This window comes from Prosopis cineraria, unplaced genomic scaffold (assembly GCF_029017545.1).
Source record: "Prosopis cineraria cultivar Desert tree isolate PC_DT_omini unplaced genomic scaffold, ASM2901754v1 PC4, whole genome shotgun sequence".
NCBI classification, from domain to species: domain Eukaryota; kingdom Viridiplantae; phylum Streptophyta; class Magnoliopsida; order Fabales; family Fabaceae; genus Prosopis; species Prosopis cineraria.
In genome coordinates, this window is record NW_026555335.1 from 6118709 (window position 1) to 6144335 (window position 25627).

Below are 25627 nucleotides of genomic sequence, written 5' to 3' on the forward strand. Positions count from 1 at the left end.
GAAATGGGAGAAATCATGTTTTACAAGTGAGTTGGGAAAACCTTGACTGGATAACCCCTCACAAATGTTTAGGCTAGGGAAATCCTAGATTATAGATTATCTCAGTGTGCTATAGCCCACGATTTCATGTTAGAGGAATAAGTAGGATATTAAGAAAGTATGATCATGCATATATTAAAGAGGGCATATGATTGTTATATTATGCCCTTAGTGAAATAAAACCAGTGAAAGCCTTATCCTTTAAGAAAGGCCATCAATTAGAATTATATACCTCGATCATGTATTAATTGTGATTGAGAAATGTAGATATATACTTTGAAAACATGATATATAACTTGATATTGATCATTATCATGTGTGTATGTTTTGCTAGAAAGTAAAAGGATGAACTATAGTTGTGAATATGTTCATACTTGAACTTGTTTATTAAATTACAACTTGTATTTAGACTAATTGACATACGTTAGTATAAATTAGTTAGACCTTAGCTACTGAGTGGTTGTACTTACCTAATTATCTTCAATATTACATGAAATAGCTCAAGAGGATCAGATAGAGAAAAATAGCTAGAGGCATAGAATTGTAATCCTATTAGTAGGCCTTTATATTTTTAAGCATTTATGTGTGTATGATGATTAAAATTGCCAACTAGGAATTATTTACTTTGTGTCTTACTTGAATTATGTGTTTTGTAAGTTGTAAGTATATTTTCGACCTTAGAGAGTATGTTTGTGAAATGTGAAATTATTATAGGGTTAAAATACTAGTGTAAATATGATATATGAATATTATAGACTATTTGATGAAATGAGTGATTTTAGCTCCCCTTCTATTTTTGAGAATTAAGGGGTTGAATGTCAAAAATGTAATTTGTAAGTGTTTTGCATGATGTGGTGCATTGCACAAGTTAGTTTTGGTCTACTATATGTGGTTTAAGTAGTGTCTATGGCTCTTGACTTTTGGTGAATGATTTGGACATTTAGTTTTGTGGTAAATGTTGAAAAAGTGCAAGTTTTGAAATTAGTGTTCGAATTTTGAGTGTGTAATAATTTGGTTATGAAACCCAAGCTATTAGCTAGGACTTGAAAAGAGCTTCTCGTAGACACCTAATTCATGTCAATTAGACGCCGGACGAAGGTTTAAGGCGCGTCAAAAATTGCCTTGAAAGATATCAATTTAACAGCAAAAATCTATTGTCATGGAACGTGCAATGTGCCACGATGCATGGCATAGAGGTAAAGGAGCCGCGACATATGCCCCAGAAAACCACAGAATTGCTTTATCTTATGATTTCTAAGCAAATGCACTGAACCTTAAAGTGATTCTATGCTTTCATATAATTGTAAACTCTAATTTAGGAATTTTAAAATTTTTTGAAATGGATTTTTGTTTTGAAAAGTTGGGACCTTACTTGTATAACTTATTTTCAAACTTGATATTATATCATTTACTTTAAACCTATCTCTTTAACTATAGGGATTTAGGTTAATCATGGATTAGAAAAGGAGGATATATAATAATGCGTGTGAAAAGTAGAGAGTTAGGAATTGAAAGTGAGTCTCACCAATATGAGTGATAGCAACAGAGTCACCTATTCTAACCTACATGTTACCATGACTGGAATCAGGAGTAAGAGTATTCAAATTATTAAAATCATTAGTGATATGTTGTGTAATACTGGTATCAAAGGACCATTCATCATCAATAACAAAAGTAGGTGTAGCAACATAAGCCTACGCTAAAGCTAGAGTAGTACAAGAGGCTAATGCAAAATAAGAAGAGGCAGAGGCAAGTGGACTCATCACAAGAATAGACATATTAAGTGAAAGACAAATAAAAGATATGGATGAAAGGGGAGGAACAGGATATGATGAGGAATATGGAGATCATCACAATTATGATGTCTATAGGCAATAAAATAAGCAGCATTCTCATTGTTAAAAGAAGGACGATAAGCATGATCAAACATTAAGTAACACCTGTAAGTGGCATGACCCATCTTGTCACAAATCTAACATATCGAACGATTAAAGGAATGTCCATGACCATGAAAAAAATTCTTACCTTATTGATAAGAAGGACTAGAAGGAGGATAAGAGCTACATTCAGCGATTGCAGAAGGTGCAAAAGAATAAAATGCATAAGACTTATAAGATGAATCATCAACCTTAAACATCTGATTTGTATAGTGTGCCTGCGTTGTAGTGTTTGATAAAAAATTCATTTGCCTTGATTCAGAATCAATTAGCATATTGGTCAAAGTATCTAAGTGAAAATGAGGACGACTATAATTAATAACAGTAGTTATAAACTTAATTTTAACAATACGACCATTGAGTATATATGCTATTTGAGTAGATTCACTGACTCGTTCAGCAAGCATAGCAAGGTGATCACAAAGAGACTTGATATTAGCTAAATTTTCTCACATGCTTAGTTTGCCTTTCTTTTAATTAGTAAGTTGATTCTCATAAAGAATCAGACTAACTAGAATAGAGTTTGTTCAATTTACCATAAATCTGAGCGGTAGCTTCCATACCAACAAACTCAAGAAGGATAGGAGGAGTAACAAATGCCAAAAGCCATGATGCAAGTACATAATGAGAGATTTAAACTTATCAAGAGCTGGATTAGCATTAACACGTCCAAATTCATTAGTAACAATGGTAAAGGGAATAATAATAGTAGCTAGTACTGTCTCAATTTTAAACTAAATTAAGGTCTAACAAGCGTGTTTGGTCTCGATTTCAGCCTTAAATGTGGGTTCAAAGGAGAATCAGGTCACCCAAGAATGGGGAGGGAAAGAAATCTAAAAGGACAAGATTCTATGCCACGTGCCGCGGCTTGTGGATTAGGCGCTGCGACGCATCCATGTTGAAATGCCTAGAAAGCCCTCTTTATGCTATGCGTTGCTCGCAAAAATGAAGAGAAAGAAAGATTTTTAAGGGAGAGTACAAAGAGCCATGCTAAGGCTTAAAGAAAGTAACTAATAGGAGCATTTTGGAGCTCATAAACATCAAGAGTAAGCTTCCTACACTTAAATCTTTCTCTTTTCTTCCATTTTCTTGATGCTAAAAGTTAGGGTTTGATTGATAATGATAATTTTCAATGCGTAGAAGCTATGGGTCTAAACTTATTAACTGAAATAGAGTTAATGGGAGTAGATTGAACTAAATAAACTTAATATATATGAATATATGATGGTTGGTAGTTGAATGACATTAAATGTATGAAAAATCATCATAAATATGTTAGTTGGGGACAATATGGCTCTATTAATAATCATTAAAGAGCTCAATAATGATAATGAGGGTTAAAGAAAGCTAAGAAACCTTTGGGTAATTTTACATGAGTCAAGAATAAATCTTGAGCATTAAGAAGTGTGGAATTATTAATGCAAATTAGCTCAAATATGGATATTGATGAATTACATTATAAATTCTTATAGAGTGACTATCATTGGCACCATTTAAGCTTCTTAAAAGCCTTGGAAGTGAATATTTGAGAGGTGAAACCTTTAACCTCCCAAAGGTTTAAGGTAACTGGGAGAATTTTATCTTATACTTTTATGTGTTAATTAGTTTATTAATTGATATTGATAAATGAATTGTGTAAAATTGATTAAAATGTAAATGTGGCTTGTTTTGTTTGAAAAGCCTACTATTAAAGTGGTGATTAAATATAGTCCACTTGTCATAAAATCATAGAGTACAATGATTTTTGTGATTGGGAGTTCAATGATTTGAGTTGTTAAGGAGTTCAATGACTTTGATATTTATGGAGTTCAATAACTCATTTGATTTAAAGTTCAATGAAAATGCATTTAAGGAGTTCAATTATTTGTAAAATGATGGAATTCAAAGAAATTGGTTATGGGGAGTTCTATGAATTATGTTATTGTGAGTTATTGCATGAATATGCATTGCATGATCATGAAAGACAAGAGTTCGCCTAGGAAGAGGTGTAGAAAAATTAAATTCATTTGGTAGGGCTTCCATCTGAGTAATGGCTTACCCAAATTGATTATATTCATATTGTCTTACTTGTTCAATGAGGGATTGTCCTACTAATTTAACAAGAAACTTGAATCTAACTAGCTATCCACTAGTTTAACGAAGAAGCTAGTTTAAGGAAGTATGACACCCTATAGTGTGAGTAATAGGGGAAACCGTGTTTCACAAGTGAGTTGGGTGAGCTTTGGTTGGGTAATCCCCTCATAAGTGTTTAGGCTAGGGAAGTCATAAATTATAGACTATCCCATCATGTTATAGCCCATAGTTTCATATCAAAAGAATAAGAAGGAGATAAGGAAAGTGTGATCATGCATATAGTGAAAAAGGGCACATGGTTGATATATTATGACCCCAATGAATTAATACACTTAGAAATCTTATTGATTATGTAAGGATATTAATTTGTTTGACATTTTATGAATATGAATCATTGCAAATGAATATGTGGATATTTGTTCTTGTGACATGTTGACAAATTAATTTTTAATCATAATCTCATATGTATGTCTTCAAGATGATGAGAAGGTTAAGCCCTTAAACATGTCCATACTTTGTAATTACTTATAATGGCCACTTACATTTAAATTAATTGATATGCATTAGCATAAGTTAGTTGGACTTTAGTTACCGAGTGGTTGTACTCACCACATTATATTCAATATTATAAGGAATAGCTCAAGAGAATCAAATAAAGAAAAGCAACTAGAGGCATAGGATTGAGATCCTATTTAGTATGCCTATATATTTTTTAGTTATTATGTGTATTTGACAATTTAAGTTGTCAACTAGGAATAGTCCATTTAACCCTCACTTGCACTATGTGTTTTGTAAATTGTAAGTGTATTTTGGGCCTTGGTGTGTGAGTTGATGATATGTGTTATTTGTGATAGGGCCAAAATGCTAATGCAAGTAAAAGTTGAGTATATTATGGGTTGATTATAGATCACTTGATGAAAATGTGCTTAAACTCCCCTTATATGTTTTTGAAATTAAGGGGTTGAGTAATGAAATTGTGATCTTTACGTGTTTAATAGAATATGGTACATTGTATGAGTTAGTTTTAATGTTTTGCATGTGGTCAAATGGCTATTAGCGTTAATGGCTATTGGCTTTTAGTAATTGAATTGGACACTTAGTTTTGTGAAAATTATTGAAAAAATGTAAGTTTTGAAAAGAGTATTTAAATTTTGATCGAGTAATTATTTTATCATGAAATCAAATCCATTAATTAAAGCTCAGGAAAAACTTTCTATAGACACTTAGTTCGCATCAATCGGATGTCAAGAGAAGAATTGGGGTGAGTCAGGAGTTACCCCAAAAGCTATCAAATTGACAGCAAAATTTATTGTCAAAAATCATGCAATTACGCCACGATGTATGGCATAAAGGCGAACACATCATGGTACATGTTTGACAAGTCGCGACACACGCCCTAAAATTCTACAGAATTATCTTGTTCTCAAGTTCTTTAACAAATGCACTCATGCTTGAAATTATCCTATGCTTCTGTATATTTTGAACTCTGATTTGTCTATTTTAAAGATTTTAAAAATGGTTTTTGTTTTGTAAACTTGGGATCCTAACTTTTTTACCATTTGTAACTTAGTTTTATGTTAATTATCTTAATCAAATATCTTTATTTCTTGAGATTTAGAGTTAATCATGATTTAGAAGGAGGAGAATATTTCAAGCACCATCCAAGAATCGGTGAAGAAGATATTGTTTTACCATAAGGTAGACCTGTTGCTTCTATAGGAGATAATTGTGATCGTCTAGTCAAATAGTAATTTTCTTATTAAAGAAGCTGTAATAAGCTGCCATAGTAATTAGAAAGCTCGATAGCACTATAGAGCCATTTAGAGTAGATCTAGTCAATTAAGCCATATTTTTTTATGAATGGTCGATCCAATCAGAGATCAAGTCTATGATGACTAACAAAGAAGCAACTAATGGTGGTTGAAGCAACTGCTGGTGGATGGCTATGATATTAAGCCAAAAAATAAGATCAAAGAACAAAATGGATCGTAAACTCCTAAAGCACAATATAATGACACGTGCAATGACAAATATACAAAGGTTCTTAATCGCTCAACTAATCTCATAACAAACTTAGCTTTGACTAATTAACCATAGCTGACTAAAAATCTAATAAAATATGCAAGCAATTTACAAATGATATGAAACATTCTGGTTTTGGTTAAATGATTATGGTCTCATAATACTTTGATGAGGCTAATCATGTTAACAATAAACAATAAAATTTGATAAACAAAAAATAGGACTAATTATTCACCAACAACAAACTTAAATCAACACATTGGCTGGCATGTTGTGTTTGAATCAGATTGCTTATAGATGATTCAGGCACTCTTTAACAATAGTGCTGTGTCATGATCGGGGGTTTGATATTATTATTGACAGATTGGGTTGTTAAAGCTAGAATCAGGGAGAATGTGTCTTTCTTTTTCAGCTCTTGTATTTTTTAACTATAAGCTTATATATTTATCAAACATGAGTACTTTTTTGAGCTATATACATATGCAAAGCTAGCATGAAACTATGCAGATGATGGATAAAAAAAAAAGGAATGAAAATTAAATCTTAAAAGATTGATGGTTAGATTTATGACAAAATTTTATAAGAAAATGAGTAGCAAATATCAATTCAAACAATTAAAAAATAACTCATAATTACAATTTGAGAGTTATATCTGATATTTAAATATCTTTTTCAAAAAATATAGTATAATATTTATGGTAATCATCTAACTTGGTCTTCACATCACTTAGATGTAACCTTTTATATCTCTGATTATCTTCATCAAGAGGAGTTGAATGAAATTTGTTTGCCTAGTAATATATTTGCATCTTTTTATTTAAAAAAATTAAATATCTTATCTGCAATTTAAGTTCATAGATTTGTAATTATTTGAATAAATAATTTCAACACATTTTTAAATTATATCAAAAGCCTAACTATTATCAAATCAAAATTTTAGAACCTACCATTTTTCATTTTTTTTTCTTTAGAAAAAGCTTAATACATTCATCAAATGAGGGAATTGGAGTTTATCTATTAAGCATGTCAATAGGAATTTCAATGCTTATCCTGACTATTTAGCTATGTTTTCACATAGTTTAGATATTAATTTGTGTACTTTTGATAAACTTTCACCACTCCTTTAAGAGACAATGAGTGATGAAAGCGTCTAGATAGGAACCTTTATTCTTATGTAAACTTCTTTAAATTTTGAATGCACTTCCGGTTAAAAAAAAAAATCAAGGAAATGCAAAAAATTGGAAGTCAAAATAGAAATTAATGACACATGACATCTCCATGCTAAGAATGGGTTAACATTTGTAGGGAAAAAAAGAAATAGATTAATATGTTAGGATGAAAAAGTCCCGAATTCAAATCTTTATAATGTATAAGATTTTTTTTTAGAAAAAAAGAAAGATTAGAGGGGAATCCTCAATAAGAAAAAGATAAACCCATGATATTGCTTTCAAATGCTTACCTTTAAAAAAAAAAAACAACAAAACAACAAAAACAACAAAACAAAACTTTGTTAACCTAGAACGGTGCGACCCGGCTGCCCGAGTGACCTCGATACCTGCTCGGTCACCCTCCGCTCGTGAGAATTCTAGAAGGGTCTATCAGATAAAACCCCAATCCTTATAGGGTTTTATCTTCATTTCTTCAACGCCTTCACTCCTCCACTCTCAAAGCTCGGTCGCAAATCAGAATCTATACCAAGTTCCCTTCCGATCAAGGTATTATCTTCCCCTATTCTCCTATGTTTCAAAGCTTCATGCCTTTAATTTTTTGGTTCATGTGCTTGCTTCCTGGAAAATGCCGAAAATTAGCTCTGGTGATTCTGCTGCGAGTTTTCTTTTTTCTAGCCCTTTTCTGTCTTGCTCCCCGCCATTAAGTGGAGTATGATTGTATAACCTGTGTTCTTCTGATGATTTTGTGGGCAGCGAGGCAGTAGACTTTCCAATGGCGACCGCTCAGCTCACAGCATCATCATTTTCTACCATGAATTTGCCCTCCTTCGGAAGTCTTCGACCTTCGATGGTTCAGGTTCTGCGATCAGACACGTAAGAATAGGTGGCCTCACTCAAAGGTCGTTCCGGGGCTTGGTTGTTAAAGCCGCAACTGTTGTTGCGCCCAAGGTATATTGTTGTTGTCCTCAAGTTGTTTTTGTAAATATTGATTGGACAATTATGGCCGCAGTTGTAAATTTCTGTTTGTAATCGTTAATACTCTTTCTTGCGTGCTGCATTGGCCCTCTATAGTTCATCCTACTTACGACATTGCCTCGGTTATGCAGAGACGGGGTTGCTATACAATGTGACTTTTTAGATATGGATGTTTTCCGTGGTTCAATTTTGTAATTCACAAATCTTATATGTACTTCTTTTCCTGTAGTTGCTACATGGTAACTTGGTATTTATAAACTCCAGCTTGTCCAATTTTAACTCTCAGCATGATGCTCTGACTTTCGTATTATTATGTAACACTTTTGCTTTGCGAAGGTTAAGCATTAGTTATGAGTCTCTTTGTTAACATCTTTTGTTGAAAGAGTCGGTCGGGATTCAGCTTATTAATTACCTGCGCATGATGGATGCATGGTGATGCTTGCTTGGTTGCACTTTTGATACAAATTGTAGATAAACACACGTGCCTTGTTACTTAAACATCATCTATTTCCACAAGACCATCATCAGTTTCTGTCTTCTTTATCTTAATTTTTCCCCCAAACGAGTAAATAGATGGGACAACCCTGCATCCAATTGCAGGTGAACAGTGAACACAGTAGAGAACGTTAAGTGAATTTTTACCAGGTCTATGTTCAATAAATCGATGCTGTGGCAGATTTGATTTCCTTTATAATTTAACCTAACTATTTAGGTATATATGATCTGTTTTCTTGTCTACATTGTTTCTGGACTTTATTTCTCCCTGATTTATGCTACATGTGGCTGATTGGTAATTATTTTGTGTAGTACACCTCAATTAAGCCTTTGGGTGACAGAGTGCTGGTAAAAATTAAGGATTCTGAAGAGAAGACTGATGGTGGGATCTTGCTTCCCACAACTGCTCAAACAAAGCCTCAAGGTGGTGAGGTGGTAGCTATTGGAGAGGGGAAGACAGTTGGGAAAAGCAAAGTTGACATTGCAGTGAAGGTATTGTTGTTATAATAAGGTTTAACCCTTTTGGTGCCTATCTGTTCACATTAATTTTTCCTTTTTGGTGTCATTGAGGACGTTTGCTATATTTCTAATTGACGCCATGCATTTTCGTTCTACAGACTGGTGCACAAGTTGTGTATTCAAAATATGCAGGGACTGAGGTGGAGTTTAATGGTTCAAAGCATCTTATACTGAAGGATGATGACATTGTTGGTATCCTTGAAACGGATGATATCAATGATCTTAAACCTCTGAATGATAGAGTATTGATCAAGGTACACCCTTTTTAGAGCATTTTATATATTGTCATTGGATGAAAATTGAAGCTTGACATTGGGTCTTCTATTAATCTATCAGGAAATGGACTTATCTTCTAGGCATATGTTTTTGGCGAACTTCTCCGTAGTTTTTGTTAACCTGAAGTTTTTTTCTTTCCTATGCGTGTTTCCTTTTAAGAATACTCATTTCTGCCATATTTTGGATTTGTGGAATAATGACAATGGTATGCATCAATTAACTAAATGTTGACTCAGGTTGCAGATGCTGAGGAGAAAACTGCAGGGGGGTTGTTACTAACAGAGGCAACGAAAGAGAAGCCATCTATTGGAACGGTATACTTCCTCACTTGATTGTAAAGTTATCACAAGAAAATTTTTTGCGTAGACAGTGTTTTGGTAAAATTTAGGCGCTAATGTTTTTAGAGCGAGAACATTGTAATCTTGCTGCATAGTTTGTAGTGGTCGGTCATAATCTGTTCTGCTTTGGATGTTACAGGTGATAGCAGTTGGACCGGGGCCTCTAGATGAGGAAGGCAACAGAAAACCGTTGCCCGTTAATCCTGGAAACACTGTTCTCTACTCCAAATATGCGGGGAATGACTTCAAGGGCAAGGATGGTTCTGACTACATTGCGTTGAGGGCCTCAGATGTCATGGCTGTTCTTTCCTAGTGTTATCTACTCGTGCATGATAACTTACTTTTTCTTTATAAATGTTTTGTAGCTGTTTTGAGGACGATGGAATTTTTTTTGTAACGACTTTGAAATATAGTTGATTGCAATTTTGCTGCTTGTATTTGGAAAACGTTTCTTGTTAGATGTTATGAATTCGTTTTTGTTGCAGTTTTTATCTTCACATTGTGTTTCAAAGTTCAAAACGGTTTTTTATTGCTCTCGGAAGACCAAGGCTTGGAAAACGTTGTGCGGAAGTCAGTTTTATGTGTTATCAGCTCATAATACCCATCCCGGGGCCGAAATAAAAAAAGCGCCTGTAATGCCCATAATGATTATTCATGTCAAGAAGCTTCCTGCATTTGGGGCATGTGTCTCAAACTTTCAATGCAGTTGTATTGTACCATATATTAGTTATTGAAAGATTAATACCTATTATGAGTACCGAGCCACCACTCACTATCGAATATGAATGGGTTTGACGATAGGGAGAACTGTATTTTGTTTTCTTAGAAGTTAATCATATGATTCCAATACACAATAAAACAGATCACGACCTGTGTCTTCCTTTATAAGAGATTTTTTGGAGAGATTTAGCGTCATAAAATGAGATATTTTGATATAAATAAATTTTATTAAATGGTTTTTAATGTGGTCTTCTCATCACATATTTTTTTTAATATTCTTTCATAAATAAAATATTAAGGATATTTTTAAAAAATTATATTTTTATCATGAAATTAAATTCCATTCGTATGATTTTATTTAAAAACACCTTATAAATTAAGATTGAGGAGTACTATATATTAACTAAACACAATCATGTTAAATGAAGTTGAGAGAAGACTTTTTTTTTTTTTTCCTCCAAGGAAAACGAAACATTCCTTCTGCATAAAGTTTCGATTAAAGAGAATAAAATCTTTTCCCTCTTAACAAAAATTTCAGCAGAATTGTTTTAGTTTTTGGTGAATAGGGGTAAGTTATGTTAATTTTGGATAAAAAAGTTTTCGTCGTTCTCATTAAAATGAATTGGTTTTTCATTTAAACTCAACTAAAAGGGAGATTATTATGATATCCCAATAAATAAAGGAAAAACAACAACAAGCCTTTATCCCACTAGGTGGGGTCAGTTACATGGATTGCAAGACGCCATTGTGCTCTATCATTTATCAAGCTTTTAGGAATATTATTAATTAAGAGATCGCGTTCAACAACTTCCAAGAGTGTTCTCTTAGGCCTTCCTCTACCTCTTTTAATCGGACTCAAAGTTATATGTTCCACTCTTCTCACTGGTGCCTCCCTTGATCTTCTTTGTACATGCCCAAACCATCTCAACCGATTTCTACCATTTTTTCCTCAATAGGTGCCACCCTCACTTTTTCGTGTATGTACTCATTTTGAATTTTATCTTTACGTGTATGTCCGCACATCCATCGTAACATTCTCATCTCTGCTACTCCAACTTTATGCTCTTACTGTCCCGTTAGAGCCCAGCATTCACTACTATATAACATTACCAGTCTGATAGCAGTGCGATAAACTTTCCTTTAAGTTTATTAGGCACCTTATGATTACAAATAACTCCTTTAGCTTTTCTCCAATTAAACCACCCAGCTTGAATTCTATGTGAAATATCTCCACTGATTTCGCCATCATTTTGAATAATGGCTCCCAAATATCTAAACTTTTCCACTTGAGGTATAATTTGATCTCTCAATTTCACTTTCAAATTATTTTCGAATAGTCCTTTACCAAATTTACAATATAAATATTCCGTCTTACTTCTATTCAGACGAAAACCTTTCGACTCCAATATCCTCCTCCATAACTCAAGTTTGCAATTAACCTCTTCTCTTGTCTCTGCTATAAGAACTATATCATCCGCGAAGAGCATACATTTCGGAATTTCCTCTTGAATATGTTCTGTCAAAACATTTAAAATCAAGTTGAACAAATAAGAACTCAGAGATGATCCCTGATGTAGTCCAATCTTTATAGAAAAAATCCTTTGTTTGATCACTAGGCGTTCTTATACTAGTTTTTACCCCCCTCATACATATCTTGTATGGCTTTAATATAAGCAATCCGTACTCTCTTTTTTTCCAACGCTTTCCAAAGCACTTCTTTTGGTATACGGTCATAAGCTTTTTCCAATAAATAAAGGAAAGATATACATTAAAAAAATAAAACTAAAATATTGTCACAAGATTAGTAATTATAATTGATATAGTCACTAAGTAGTTCGTACGGGATATATCTTCTACATAAATGCAAGTCAACTGCAAGACTTAGCACACAACACCCAGAAGACGAAGGGCCAAAAACAACCAGCTCTTTCCTCATCCACAATGCACTTCTCCAACATTTACGCCAATGAAACAACCTGGTCACTCCTAGAAGAGTTAGAATTCTCAACCATTGTCAACTGTCCGAGTCATCACTATGGTTACAACATCTTTGCACTTTTACCACATGATTTACAGAGGTGTGAAGTGTAAGCCAAAAATAATTTCATATCAGAACCATCTATTATACACTACTTGGCCTATACTGCTGCTGCATTTAGCAACAAGGGAAAAAAATTTCCTAAAACAGCAGCTACGAGAAAAGCAGATTCAAGGTAAGGTCTGTAACAACATTTAAACAATAACCGAATCTGCTACTTCTACATCTAAGATCCTAAACTCCCCATTAAAATCCATTTGGACAACAATCTTCTACTATACCTAATCACCAGCATCACTTGAAATGATTATGGCTCCTTTCTTCTGTCACAGTCACAGTCACAGAGAGGCAAGACAATGAGCAGAATTGTCAAGGACAAAGTTGGTCCTCCGGCTTTCAAAATATACAAGTAGACTGCTCTGACATCCTTATCGATTAAATGAGGCGGCTGAGTTATCATCATATTGTCCCCTCCATGCATTACCACTATCTGTCCCACTACAAGCTTGGTTGGATATCGGAACATTACCTAAATCCCCGTCTAAGCTCATTTGCTGCACTTCAGCAGATGACAATATCTTAATGCTCTGAACACAGCCTACAAATTCTCTGCAAAAAATTGAGGCGAACAGTTGAGGAAACAAGCCTGAAAAAGTATGATAGAACAAACCAGGAAGTATTGGCTACTTACTCCCAAGGGTCATCCCCAACAAGAAGAATGTCATTTTCATGATCCACATATACTAGCTTCCAATCAGTCCTTTGAGGATCTTCCAGTTGCCCCTCAATCCCAAACATACGAGCCAAGTCATGTCTGAGTTCATCATATCCCTTGTAACGAGTGACATCAATGCATCTTCCAACAGAGCCACGTTTTTGAACCTGCACTTTAAAGCAGCGTTAAGCTTTTGACATTACTACCGAAAGTATACAGTAAACCACAAAATGCAAACTGCGAGTGATTTCAGGGCGGCACTGCATCCAGGCAATCACAAGAATGATGAAGCCCAACACAAAGCTGACTAGTGTATTATTTAAATCAAGGAAAAGATGCCAACTAAAGTTAAAATTAATCCTCATAGACTGAACTAAGTAATGAAAAAATTCATGACATGCATGGATGACAAACATTAAGTATTGAGCAAGAAAGAAAGAAAGGAAATGAAGGGGAGAAACGACATTAGTTAGTAAGTGAATATGTATGTGGATTATAATTGATGGTGTACCTCAAGCAAATGACCTACTAAAATCAGAAGAACAAAAAAAGTTATCCGCTCAATTTGTACCTTCTTTGCATTGTATGACAGTCCTACTTATATGAATTGCAATGAAAATTGAGGTGTGAATTCAGCAAATATGTTAATATCAAGAACTTGTATTGTATGCACTTGTACAAATTAACAAACCTTAGTATATGTTCGCATTCGTTGAGCCTGGTTAGTCCATAAGCCATTATTTAAAACCCCAGTTTCATTAATGGCAACATCACTTGAACAGCCAGGCTTAAAGGGCATGTTTGGCACTCCAAATGACTGTGAGCTGATAGCAGCAGTTGACAGCTCAGTTTCTATATCTCTTGGAGCACCACCATAGTTAGAGAGCAAATTTTGAAGATCTTTTTGTGAGTCATACCCTCTCGAGAGCAAGGTATCGGGTGTTAATCCATCAAGATTAGAGGAAAATGGAAGACTATTCCTAGGATGCGATTGGACATCCCCATCCATGCAGAAATTTGGAAGGGGGAAGTTTGGCTGCACACTGCAAGGATCAAGGCAGTAAGAAGTTCCAGAAGAAGAGGCTTCCAATTGATCAGTTATTGTCCCTTTATACTTAAGCGGGTCAGGCCCTTTTACACTTGGCAACTCATGTTTGATCTGGATGTCAGACTTGCCCTGCAGCTCATGTACCAGATTATTAGTGGGCTCAACTACCAAGCTCCCCCCTAGTGTTGCCGGCACTTGTTGATTTCTCTTCAGGAGGTTTGCTGACTGGCAGTTATTAGTTGATGGCGAGGTGGAGCATGAAGGGGCATCTCCATCTGTAAGACTAGAGGGAGCTCTGGTAGTTGTAAGTGGTTTCGCTGTATTATGAGCTTGGTTCAAAGGAAGCTGTTGTGGTTGTATCAGAGGTGAAGAAGAAAAGCTGTTGCTGACCAGAAGCTTCTCTGCAGATAAAGCATTGTTGCTGAGCTGCTGAGGCTGAGGCTGATGCTGAGATAGAGGCGGTTGTGGTAGTTGCTGATTTTGTAGGTGTGCTTGCTGCTGCTGCTGTAGCAGCTGAGGCTGCAAAATTGAACTAGTCGGAGAAAGAAATTGCTGCTGCTGCTGCTGCAATTTTTGTAGAAACTGTAACTGCAACTGTTGTTCTGACAGGTTTTGTTGTGGTAATTGAGCCACTTGTGGTTGTTGCGGGGCCCTCTGGGACAAGCTTTGTTGCAATAACTGCAATTGGGATTGCTGCTGCTGCCTCTGCAAGAGAGTAGCTTGCTGGTCTAGCTGTGACTGAAACTGTGAATCTTGTGGCAAGGTTGTAAGTGGGAATGTATTCTTGCTAGCCGATTGAATATTTTGCTGAAGTGGCATGCTGGCTGAGAGTAACTGCTGCTGCTGCTGCTGAAGCTGAGAGTAGGCTATTGGTTGTGGCACATTCTGATTTGGAATCTGGCTAGAACCAATTACCCCGTTGTGTATAATGGCCTGTTGGCATGACTGTTGTTGCTGCTGTTGTGGTTGTTGTACTCGCTGTTGCTGCAATTGGGGCAGTGGCTGCTGCTGCTGTGTGAGGTTCTGTGGCTCAGGAAGCTGCTGTGGCTGGGGCTGGACCGGTGCCTGCTGCCTCTGCTGCTGGAGCTGGTTTACAGGCGCTTGCAACAAAGATTGCATCTGCTGCTGCTGCTGCTGAGGCCATGATGTGGGGGCTTGTTGGTTGACTTGGTTTGGTAAATTTGGTCTGTTAAATTGAAGATTTGATGCAGAGAGGACAGGGTTTTGAAAACTCAGTAACTTCGATGGATCATCAGTGCTGACGTTATTATTAAGGGAGTTAGATGAGAGCAAAGATGGGAACATTCCCGATTGCGTAGCAGAAATCTGGTTATTCTGCTGCATGCTCATCCACTGAACTAAACTCAAGCCAGGAAACATTGAACTTGAGGCATCTTTCATTCCAAACTCATCTCCAAGCCAGGGCATAGCTCTCTTGAATGCATTTTCCATGTCAAACTCATCATCTGCAAAGAGATCGAAGGGATGGTCAACACTATTACTGTGCACAACATCAAAAGTGATGGACTCAAAAGGAAAGGAATGTCATAAAGGCTTTTTGAATGGTAGTTTCGGCACATACAAGAATATAATAGAGGTAATTATATTATTTTCCTGAATGAGGCAATTACTTATTAAACAAGAAATAAGAACTGCAAATCTCAGGTGCAGAACTACTATTATTTTATTTGCAATGATAGTTAGAAGGATATGTCTAAGCAAGTAAACTCACATGAAGTCAGATAGTACCAATTTTCTTTTTCTAAAAGGCTCAGCCCTAATGCAGATAATGAATTATTTGATCCACGACTTAATCTTCTATATCATGCAGTTTACTGATGCCAATCACATATCCCCTGGACTAGTAACCAAATTCATGTGGTCCATCAGTATACCAAGCTACTGAATCATAGATTTACCAGAGTGTAATGCAAAAAATATTATTAGAAGTTGTTCCATATTAAATGGACTGTAGGGAGGATTCCACCTGGCACTCCTGGTTGCTTGGAGAACCTGGGCCTGAAGAAAGGAGGCGGGCAAATGTAGAAAGGGGTTACTACAGGTTCAATGTCCCAAATTGAAACTCTGCTCGGGCGCTCACCAGCTGTTGATTCATCCCATCCAACCTATCAAAAATTAAAATTTTAACAGCTTTTGTAAGCTAAATTGCTAAGACAGAGGTTCACTGCTTTTTTTTTCCGCAAAGCAAAATTATAATTTTGTAAGACACGGAAGTATTCAAGTCACCAGTTCCACAGAATAGGAAATCAAGCAGAATTATAATTTTTCCATTATCCAAGGTATTTATTATAATAATACATCAAATTTTTGTCCAAAAAAAAAATAATACATAAAATTTTGGGAGAACCGCACTTAGGGCCATCAAAAGCAAAATAATTACACTACAAGCCCTTTCAGTTCTTAAATAATTGTCCAGGCCCAAAGGCCCTCTTTGCAAATAAGATTTTCAATGAAAAGACGAAAGTGCCCCTCGCAAAGTATATGTTCGCACATTTACTACCAGATGTTCACTAACTGATAAGTACAGGTTCACATATTCACTAATTGTGAATCTGGACTTGTTTGTGATATAGTTGTCAATATGTGAAGCTGCAGCTGTGAATATATGAACATATTGTGAATATGCGAACCTATGCTACTAGCGAATATGTGAACTTGTTGTTGTGAATATATGAACCTCTACTTGTGAATAAATGAACATTTGGTAGTAAATATGCAAACATATACTTGAAAACTAAGGGCATTCCCATCTTTTCGGCAAAAATCTTATTTGCAAATAGAGCCCTTAGGCCTGGACAATTATTTCAAAATTGAAAGGGCTTGCAATGTAATTATTTCACTTCCAAGGGCTCCAAGTGCGATTCTCCCTAAAATTTTCTCCACAGCACATTGGCATTTTAATAAAACCTGAAGATTGCGCCACTGTGAATTTTTCCACCGCACTGGATCCAAGTCACTGATCCCTGTGATTGTACCCATGTATCGACGGACTCCCGACTCCTCAGTCTCAAACATCATTCTAACCTCATTCCAAGGGAAACTTGGGTATACATAGCTTTATTATACTTGGCCAATGGAATAACAAATTCAGCAGGGCTAGCTCTGTAAATTAACCAAGACAACAAGAGGCTGTTACAGATAATCAAAAGATGTCATCTCACGTTATGATCCAATGTGATGTAGTACCTTGGGTTGTAAAATATGGTAAATGGGCTGTTATTTGCGGCAGCATGCGCAGCAGCAGCAAGAATGCCTATATGCATGCTGTCACTGGATATTACTGATGAAGAGAGAGCAGGCTGCTGTCTATTAGCACGCCTTGTACCAACAAGAAGCTGCTGTTTTCCATCTCTATTAAACAATGATCAGTATGAGAGGAGCAACATATTTCTAATTCCACAAAACATGTGCGCGCACGTGTGATAATTGATAAAAACAAAATAGACATTCTACCTATAAAAAAAAGGACAGAATCTCCAGCAAATAGTCTTTTTGTGCTGACAAAGACACTCCAACCAGTAGTCAGCAGATGTCTCTTTGGTTGTCCTGTAATTTATGTGTTAACAAATTTAGCATTTAAGTGTTCAGAATGTCAATAATAGATCATCCACATTCCTAATTTGGTGAAGAATTCCTGGCGTGATTCCAAGGTTAAGGAACATTATAGAGTAATGCTGTTCAGAATTTTAGTTTTTTGACATGTTTTATCACAACCAGAATATGGTTGCACGACCGACAACAAATTTATGCCTATAAAATTAAGATTCTGATTATACATCAAGATGATTCCCAAAAATTCATCAAAGGAAGATAGCATCAAAAAATGTGAAAATGAAGTACCCCGATAGATATGTCTGAATGTCCATGTATTGTCATGCAAATCCTTGGCAACAATCTCCTGAGCAGGAGGTTGCATTGAAAATCCTAACAGAAACATTTTTCGGTTAGTATAGAAAGGGAATACTCCAATGGCAGCTACATAAAATTCTTCCTGATCTTGCCACAATTAATCAGAAAGTTATACACACCAGAGGTGGAAATATTTTCTCTGCAGCTCTACGAGTACAGAAAATCCACCATGAGTGCTTGTGTCACTAGCTGTAAGAGTTTTGCAGAAGAATTCAGCAGGCTGCCGGCTTTGCTTCAGACCCATGTCTGATGCCAGTATTGCTTCCTTGTCATACTGTTAATCCATGATGTGGCAACTAATAACAAATATAATAAATTCTGGATATATGTTCAGAAATGTCAATTTTTTTAACGAAAAACAATATCATTAGTAAACTAGTTTATCCAAAAAATATTGATGATCCCAAAATCTCAGGGAGAACTTAACAAATTAGCTTGTAATTGAGCAAAATAATTTCACTATAGACAAAAGCATACATATCTTCTCTATCTACAAAATTATAATTTTTTCTACAAGGTTTCAACATTGCAAACAGTGAAAACCCAGTCCACATACATGCAGTGCAACATTGTGAAGCATGCAAATCAACTTGGATGGAAGGTTAGGATAACTGGGTATGAAATCAGCCTCCTTTTGCATGGATGCTGCAACCTGAAAGTTATAGTGGGCAAAATAAACCCATCAGACTCAGAGACATCAAAATGAAGAATAAACATACTCCAAATCAAGATATAAGCAACATACTTGCTCACTGTGTCCTTGAGGGAAATAAATGACAAGGCTTCCAACAGGAGGTAAGGAAACCAAGGGTCCAGCACATGCATGCCATAACTCCGAGTTAATTGTCTTTCTTTCCCCTGTTACCAAAACAGACGTGATGTTACTCCATTCTATAGAAAATGAGAAATGGAAAAAAAAAAAAAATTGATAGAAGTCAACTCAATATGCAACATTCCTCAGAATGCTTTATCATGATCATAATGATAAAAATAAGTAAGAAACTCCGATCACATTTATAAAAACAACAAATACGACATGCTTTTGGAGCTCAAAGAAACTGAAAACTTGATTTCGGCATTGGTTCAGAAGCACTATTGTCAGTGAAACTAATCATAATTAGTTTCAAAGGCTCCCATTACAGCAATACAAAATAAAGCTCAAGAAACAGACTCAGGACCCTCGGATAGAAAAATAGATTGTTCTTTTAAGTACTTCCCAAACAAAAAAAAAAAAAATTGATTTAACAACTTGAAACAATAGCATCTAGCAACAGAAAGTAAAATTCTATCTCCTGGCCCTGAACATGACAGAAAAGCCCGATAAAATATCAGAGGGCAACATTTGAGGCCATGTTTATTAATTATTGATAAAGCGAAGTATAGAAGAGAAAACGTTTATTAAAACGAACTGCAGTGTGCAGAGCTTCAAAAGGTTAATAAAAAATTCCTTAACAGGCAATATCCACTGGAGATTAACTTAAAATAATCTGCTAAGACCTTCTCATTGCAAGAATAGTTTTTATTCTCCTGATCTTGTGATCTGTAGATTAGATACAACCATCAACTAACGCTTCAACCACAATGGTCAGAATCATCACATTTGATTTGTTGAAAAACAGAGAAGCCATGGGACTGTAAATACCATCAATTACAAAATGATTTTAAAAAAATAAAATGGATGATTCATACAGCCTAAGTTTCCAGCTAAACTAAAACCCGCTTTGCTCATCTTAAAGTCAAAATAAACTTCCAGAAGCAACAGTCGCTACCAAAAAACCAAATGCAGATTTCCAGAAGTTTGAAACCATTCCCAAATAAAATCTGTCGGACTGGAGAGTTGGACTAATTCAGAGAAGTCTAAAATTTGCAGAAGGTGAAAAATTTTAAAAGGAGACGCATCTTGCATATTAAAGAGAAGACAATAAGCCACCCCAAAAATGTTGATTCAGTTAAGCGAAAGTATCAAAGAAAAAATTACTATCCGCTAAATAAAGCCAAAATGAATCACCCGCCCCCATTCCTGCTTGCTGTTTCCACAGACCCTTCTGTTACTTATTCGAAGATAAATTTCCCAATTACTGCATGTAATAACAGCTACCTATTTTCTTGAACATGAACTATCAAAGAACTTGTGATAATTTACTGGATCTAAAATGAAATAAAACTAATCCAGAAAGATTAAAAAGCTTTTCCTTGAACGTAATCATCCATTAAGTCACTGAGGTGGGTCCGTGCATCAGAAATTGCAACCACATAATCAGAGAGGGGAGAACTAAAAGCTAAGACAATGAGCCATCAGAAAACACACCTTCGCCAAATTAGGCAAGTAACCATTCGGCAAAGCCTTCATGACGACCTATGAATATGATAACCCCAAGAAAATCAACACTTGGCGTTCTTTACCAGATTTAACCTTCCTCACCAAGCTCTTCACAGATTGACAATTCTCTAAAAACGACCACCAAGATGAAGAATCTCCTTTACTTTCCTTCACAAAGTTGTCCAATAACATCGGGTAGAATCAACAAAAAGCTGAGCCTTCTCCCAGAAACTTTTGAAGAGCAGGATGAGGAACTCAACACCAACCCCCCTTGTCAGTAGGAGCAGTCTTGATTAGGAGTAAATTCCAAAAGAGTGGACTTGTTCTGCTAGAATGAAAGCGCCAAAACCAGAACTTTGCAGCTGAAACATCGGCATCACCAAAGCATGTAAAAGCAAGTAAAAACTGTTGTTGGGCCCAAAAGCCAAAATCCCACAGAACCACTTTAATAGTTATTCCAAATGACAAAGGAACTCAGAAAGAGGAAAAGAAACCCACATCAGTATTTAGAAGCCAGATGAAAATATGACTTATAGAACCAGCCTCCGGCCACCATATCTGCCCACGTCGGGGAGAAAAGGCAGGAGAGATAGAGAAGTAACTGGGATGGAACGAACAGGAAATGGGCAGTCAGTTCTGATTCCCAGGACTGAGGTAGCAGAATATTGTCGTCGGGATCAAAGTTGGGAGTAAACTGACTTGTCGCCGGGAAACCAGAGACTGAACAAAAGCAAGACAGCTTTTTCCTTTATGTGAACAAGCCGACATCAAATATAGACCCGAAGCAATCAATCAGACAAGCATGGTTAAAAGAACTCATTAAAGTAGGGCAGTCAAAAATAATAATAATAAAGGCAGGAGCATATTAATAACGCTCTTTAAATAATTACAAGACATCATGGTCTTTTGTTAGATAATATTTCCCAGGGTTAAAAACTCGGGCCCCAAATTCATCTCAGATTCCACTGAAATTCGCATTTCGTTCTGCTTTTTCATGGTGGGGTGAAATGGCGACTTGTGAAATAAGAAATGAAAAGAACAAGTTCGAGACTTGAGTCAACCAAAGCAGGGTTAGGCGTTTAGGTGTGGTGGTCATATTGACAAGAGGCCGTCGGATGATAGAATTTACCTTTTATGGTAAAAGTTTTTTTTGGAGATCTGGTACTTGAACTTGGGATAAGTAAATGTTAATAATATTTTGATGGTGTGGATGATGTGGTGATAATTTTGTTTTAAAAAGGTTTAGTATATTATATTTAGCCTTTGTTTGGGGGATTCTTCATGGATGTTGGACCCACAGGGTCGAAAAAGCCAGATGTGAACGTGATTTTAATGATTCTCCAGGCCCAAACATTTTCCAAAAGTTGGATTAGGTTAAGGGGAATAATTACGATGATGATAATACCTACAATTGCGACTACAATTCGTGTATTTTTTCCCCCCTTTTCCTCCATGAATAGAGATCCTGTATCAATATACGGTGCTCATCCCCCGCCAATAAAGTCGAAACTCTCTGCCCAAAAAAAGAAAAATGAAACTCCGGTGATGTCGTATTTACGTAAAGTGCTAGTATTTGATTCTTGACTCGTGAAAAAAATGTCGGAAAAAAAAAAAAAGAGAAAGGAGAAAGGATAAAGGAGAATTTTCATATACACGCTAGGACGGCCACTAGCCGCAAAAGCAGGAAATGTTCACATGTCAGAGGTTTGCTTCTCCTTATTTTATTAAATGTACTAATTTATTTATTATTCTGATTGTATTAAACATGCATGATAAACCATTTCATTCTTTTTTCCTTCTGAATTTTATTAATGATAAACTCTGAAGAACTTGGACCCATACATTCGCACATGAAAAGGGTGGTTTTTGTTAGTTTGATTTGGCCATGAATATTTATAAATCGTCCGTTAATAAAATCTTCACAGCAATAAAATTTGAATTTTGATCGTGCAATATCGTAAATTAATTCTTGGTGAGTAGACTGACTAACATTTTGATCGCTATGCAGTATTGTATTATTTTTTATTGCAACTCAAGAAAGGCCGAGGACTTTGAAGAAATTGAAGTCAATGAGGAACAAGGAGATAAAATTCAAAACGCAAAGATACGGAGTGGAATTTTGTGAGCGGTTCAACTAATCAAAGCTCATTGAAGAAGGCACCAGGTTGTGTGTGTGTGTGTGTGTTTGGCCAATACGGCAGATATTTTGCTTTTGTTAGTTTGATTTGGCCATGAATATTTATAAATCGTCCGTTAATAAAATCTTCACAGCAATAAAATTTGAATTTTGATCGTGCAATATCGTAAATTAAATCTTTGTTGAGTAGACTAACATTTTGATCGCTATGCAGTATTGTTATTATTTTTTATTGCAACTCAAGAAAGGCCGAGGACTTTGAAGAAATTGAAGTCAATGAGGAACAAGGAGATAAAATTCAAACGCAAAGATACGGAAGTGGAATTTTGTGAGCGGTTCAACTAATCAAAGCTCATTGAAGAAGGCACCAGGCTGGTGTGTGTGTGTGTGTGTGTGTGTGTTTTGGCCAATACACCAGACATTTTGATTTCCATGCCGGGATGAATTTCGTATTTTTCTAGGAGAAATAAACAGAGAGCGTACGGGCATAGGCCTTACGTCAGTTACGGTTTTAATTAATTGATGTTGTTCACAAATAATTGTGTCACAAAGTTGATCGTATTCGCGCTCGTAAGTTTCAATTTCCCCACTTGCCGTATGGGACTATCGAGGTAGGCTCTAATAGTATAACATAGCCTATAATTATTGAGCAACCATGTTTAAAATTTATTCAGCATAGATATGTCAAGCATGCATCCGTTCATGTTATCATTCAAAAACTGCTGAAACTATTTAATATCAATCACAAATCAAAAATTTTAAAATATCATTGCAAGATCATAGAATTAATTTTAAAAAAATTATCAATAAAGATTATAATATCCCTTCCTTTCATTTTTTTTAATTAACATATAGTCATTTATAAATTAACAAGTATCCGTTTATATTTAATATAAAGGTTATTGATTAATTGATGAGTTCAAAAATCTAAAAGAATTTGATTGTAGGAAATGGTAATTGTATATCATATTTTAACAAATAACCATTTATTAATTAATAAGTATTTATTTGCATTTAAAAAGAAATCGTTTGCTAATTGATAAGTTTAATAATGTAAAAGAACTTAGTTGCAGGAAGGGATAGGAAGTATCGTGTTTCAACAAATAACAAATAGCCATATTCATTAATTAACAAATATTCATTCACATTTAATAAGAACTATTCATTAGTTGACAAGTTCTTTTTAAAAAAAAGAAAAGTAGAGGTGTTTAATATTTTCTCATCTGCCATTATGTTTAGGTTTAAGAGTGATTTTTTGTCTTGAAATTAAACACAAAAAGTCACAAATATCTCTAAACTCAATTATAAATTAAAGTTGTCTCTTAAGTTTTAAAATATGCATCTATGTGCCCCTCACATTAAATCTCTCTCTTTTACCATTAATAGGTCCCACCCCTAGTATTGTTTATATTTTTTTGACCAATCTTCTCTCCCTCCTTCCACGTCACTTCTCTCTCTCCCCTACTCACCTCTCTCTCTCCCTCCCTCCCTGCTCACACACGCTACTCTACTCATCACATTCTACACCTCAAGAGTAAGGCCAACAATGAAGCAAGCTAGTAAATAGCTCCAACAATCCAAGTCTTCTCTCTCTACTTTCTCCTACCCTCTTCTCGTCCTCCCCCTCTCTTCCTCATCCTCATCCAATGACAACTCTTCCTTCCACCTCCTCCTCCTCCTCATGTGTTCTTTGTATCCTCTTTTCCCCCATTTTTGAAGCAGCAGAGCCCCCACTCTCCTTATGATTGCTATTCAAGTTATCAGACAACGTGGATAGTTTGGTGCAGTGGCAAATGATAATAGCAGTGAAACAGAGCCACTATGAACTTGATGGAGAGAGAGTGGCAAAGAAAGAAAAGACAAGGAGGATAATGTATTTCAGAGCCACCATGAGCTCCATACACAGTATCATTAAGCAGTTTCTTCATGTTGTATGTGCTCCATATCATTGTTGGTAGTCTTGTGCGCGCAAACAGCAACATCTAATGTGGTGGCCATTAGAGTCGATCCTATGATTGTGTTCCCCAGCAACTGAACCCAAATGCTCTACTTGCTTCAACTCTTTATTACAGCCACCAAATCGTTGAACTCCTCATCCACGTCACCAATTCCTCAAACATTTTGGAGCTTCTTCCTTGCTCTATCATGGTCACCTCGCTCAATCATTGAGTTTGGCGTGTCTAAAAAGAGAAGCGAGGTAACAGTATTGAAGACGATGAGGACTTGTCAAAGGACAAAAAGGACGATAAGAGAGAGAGTAAGAATAAGTTAACGAAGAGGAGATGATTGTAAAGAGAGGGAGAGGAGAGGGAAGGGATAAAAATAAAAAGTAATATGGGGGTCAATAGTAATATTTTATAATAAAAATATTAAAAATTTAAAATTGTGGGCCCACAGTGCAACAAACGGTCAAAATATTGTCAGCAAACAGCAAGATGAATGAAAATGAAATCTTTGAGGTTGAGAAATATAAATAATTCATAATTAAATTCAAAGTCATCTGTAACCATTTACGTACATTTGAGAAGTAAAAGTGACTCTTAACCCTTATTGTTAAATCAGTCCCTTAGTCTTACGGTAATATTTCAAAATATTTTGATTATTATTTGATATTAAATTACTTCCATGGTCCTTCAATGACATTTTTCCCAATTTATTCAAATACAGTGTTATCTTGACTTTCTAAAAATTGTGCAAATTAATAAATTGATGAATTAAATTCACCAAAAATAAAATTTTCCACTTCACATGCCCCATTCCTTCATTCAACTCTTGTCAGAGTAGTAAGTGTCCTCCCTGATATTTAATTAGTAGTTTCAACAAATTTAGATTTAAGCATTACTGTTATCGAGTCTATATATAGATGATTTTTTGCT

General features: G+C 35.5%; 2 protein-coding genes across 2 annotated transcripts; one reads left to right on the forward strand and one right to left on the reverse strand.

Annotated features, from left to right (window-relative positions):
• Positions 1-8012: 8012 nt before the first annotated feature.
• On the forward strand, positions 8013-10327 carry LOC129309680 (20 kDa chaperonin, chloroplastic-like). The gene is given in 6 exon segments (XM_054951345.1): positions 8013-8108; positions 8111-8188; positions 9023-9202; positions 9328-9483; positions 9742-9819; positions 9983-10327. Coding segments are annotated over 6 exon segments (762 nt in total). The 3' UTR covers positions 10157-10327.
• A 2026-nt stretch (positions 10328-12353) lies between these two features.
• LOC129308420 (auxin response factor 19) lies at positions 12354-19922 on the reverse strand. The gene is given in 14 exon segments (XM_054949527.1): positions 12354-13210; positions 13293-13483; positions 14008-15830; positions 16352-16490; positions 17293-17408; positions 17411-17487; positions 17572-17734; positions 17839-17931; positions 18226-18309; positions 18410-18448; positions 18451-18568; positions 18809-18946; positions 19040-19185; positions 19853-19922. Coding segments are annotated over 14 exon segments (3378 nt in total). The 3' UTR covers positions 12354-13029.
• Positions 19923-25627: the final 5705 nt, after the last annotated feature.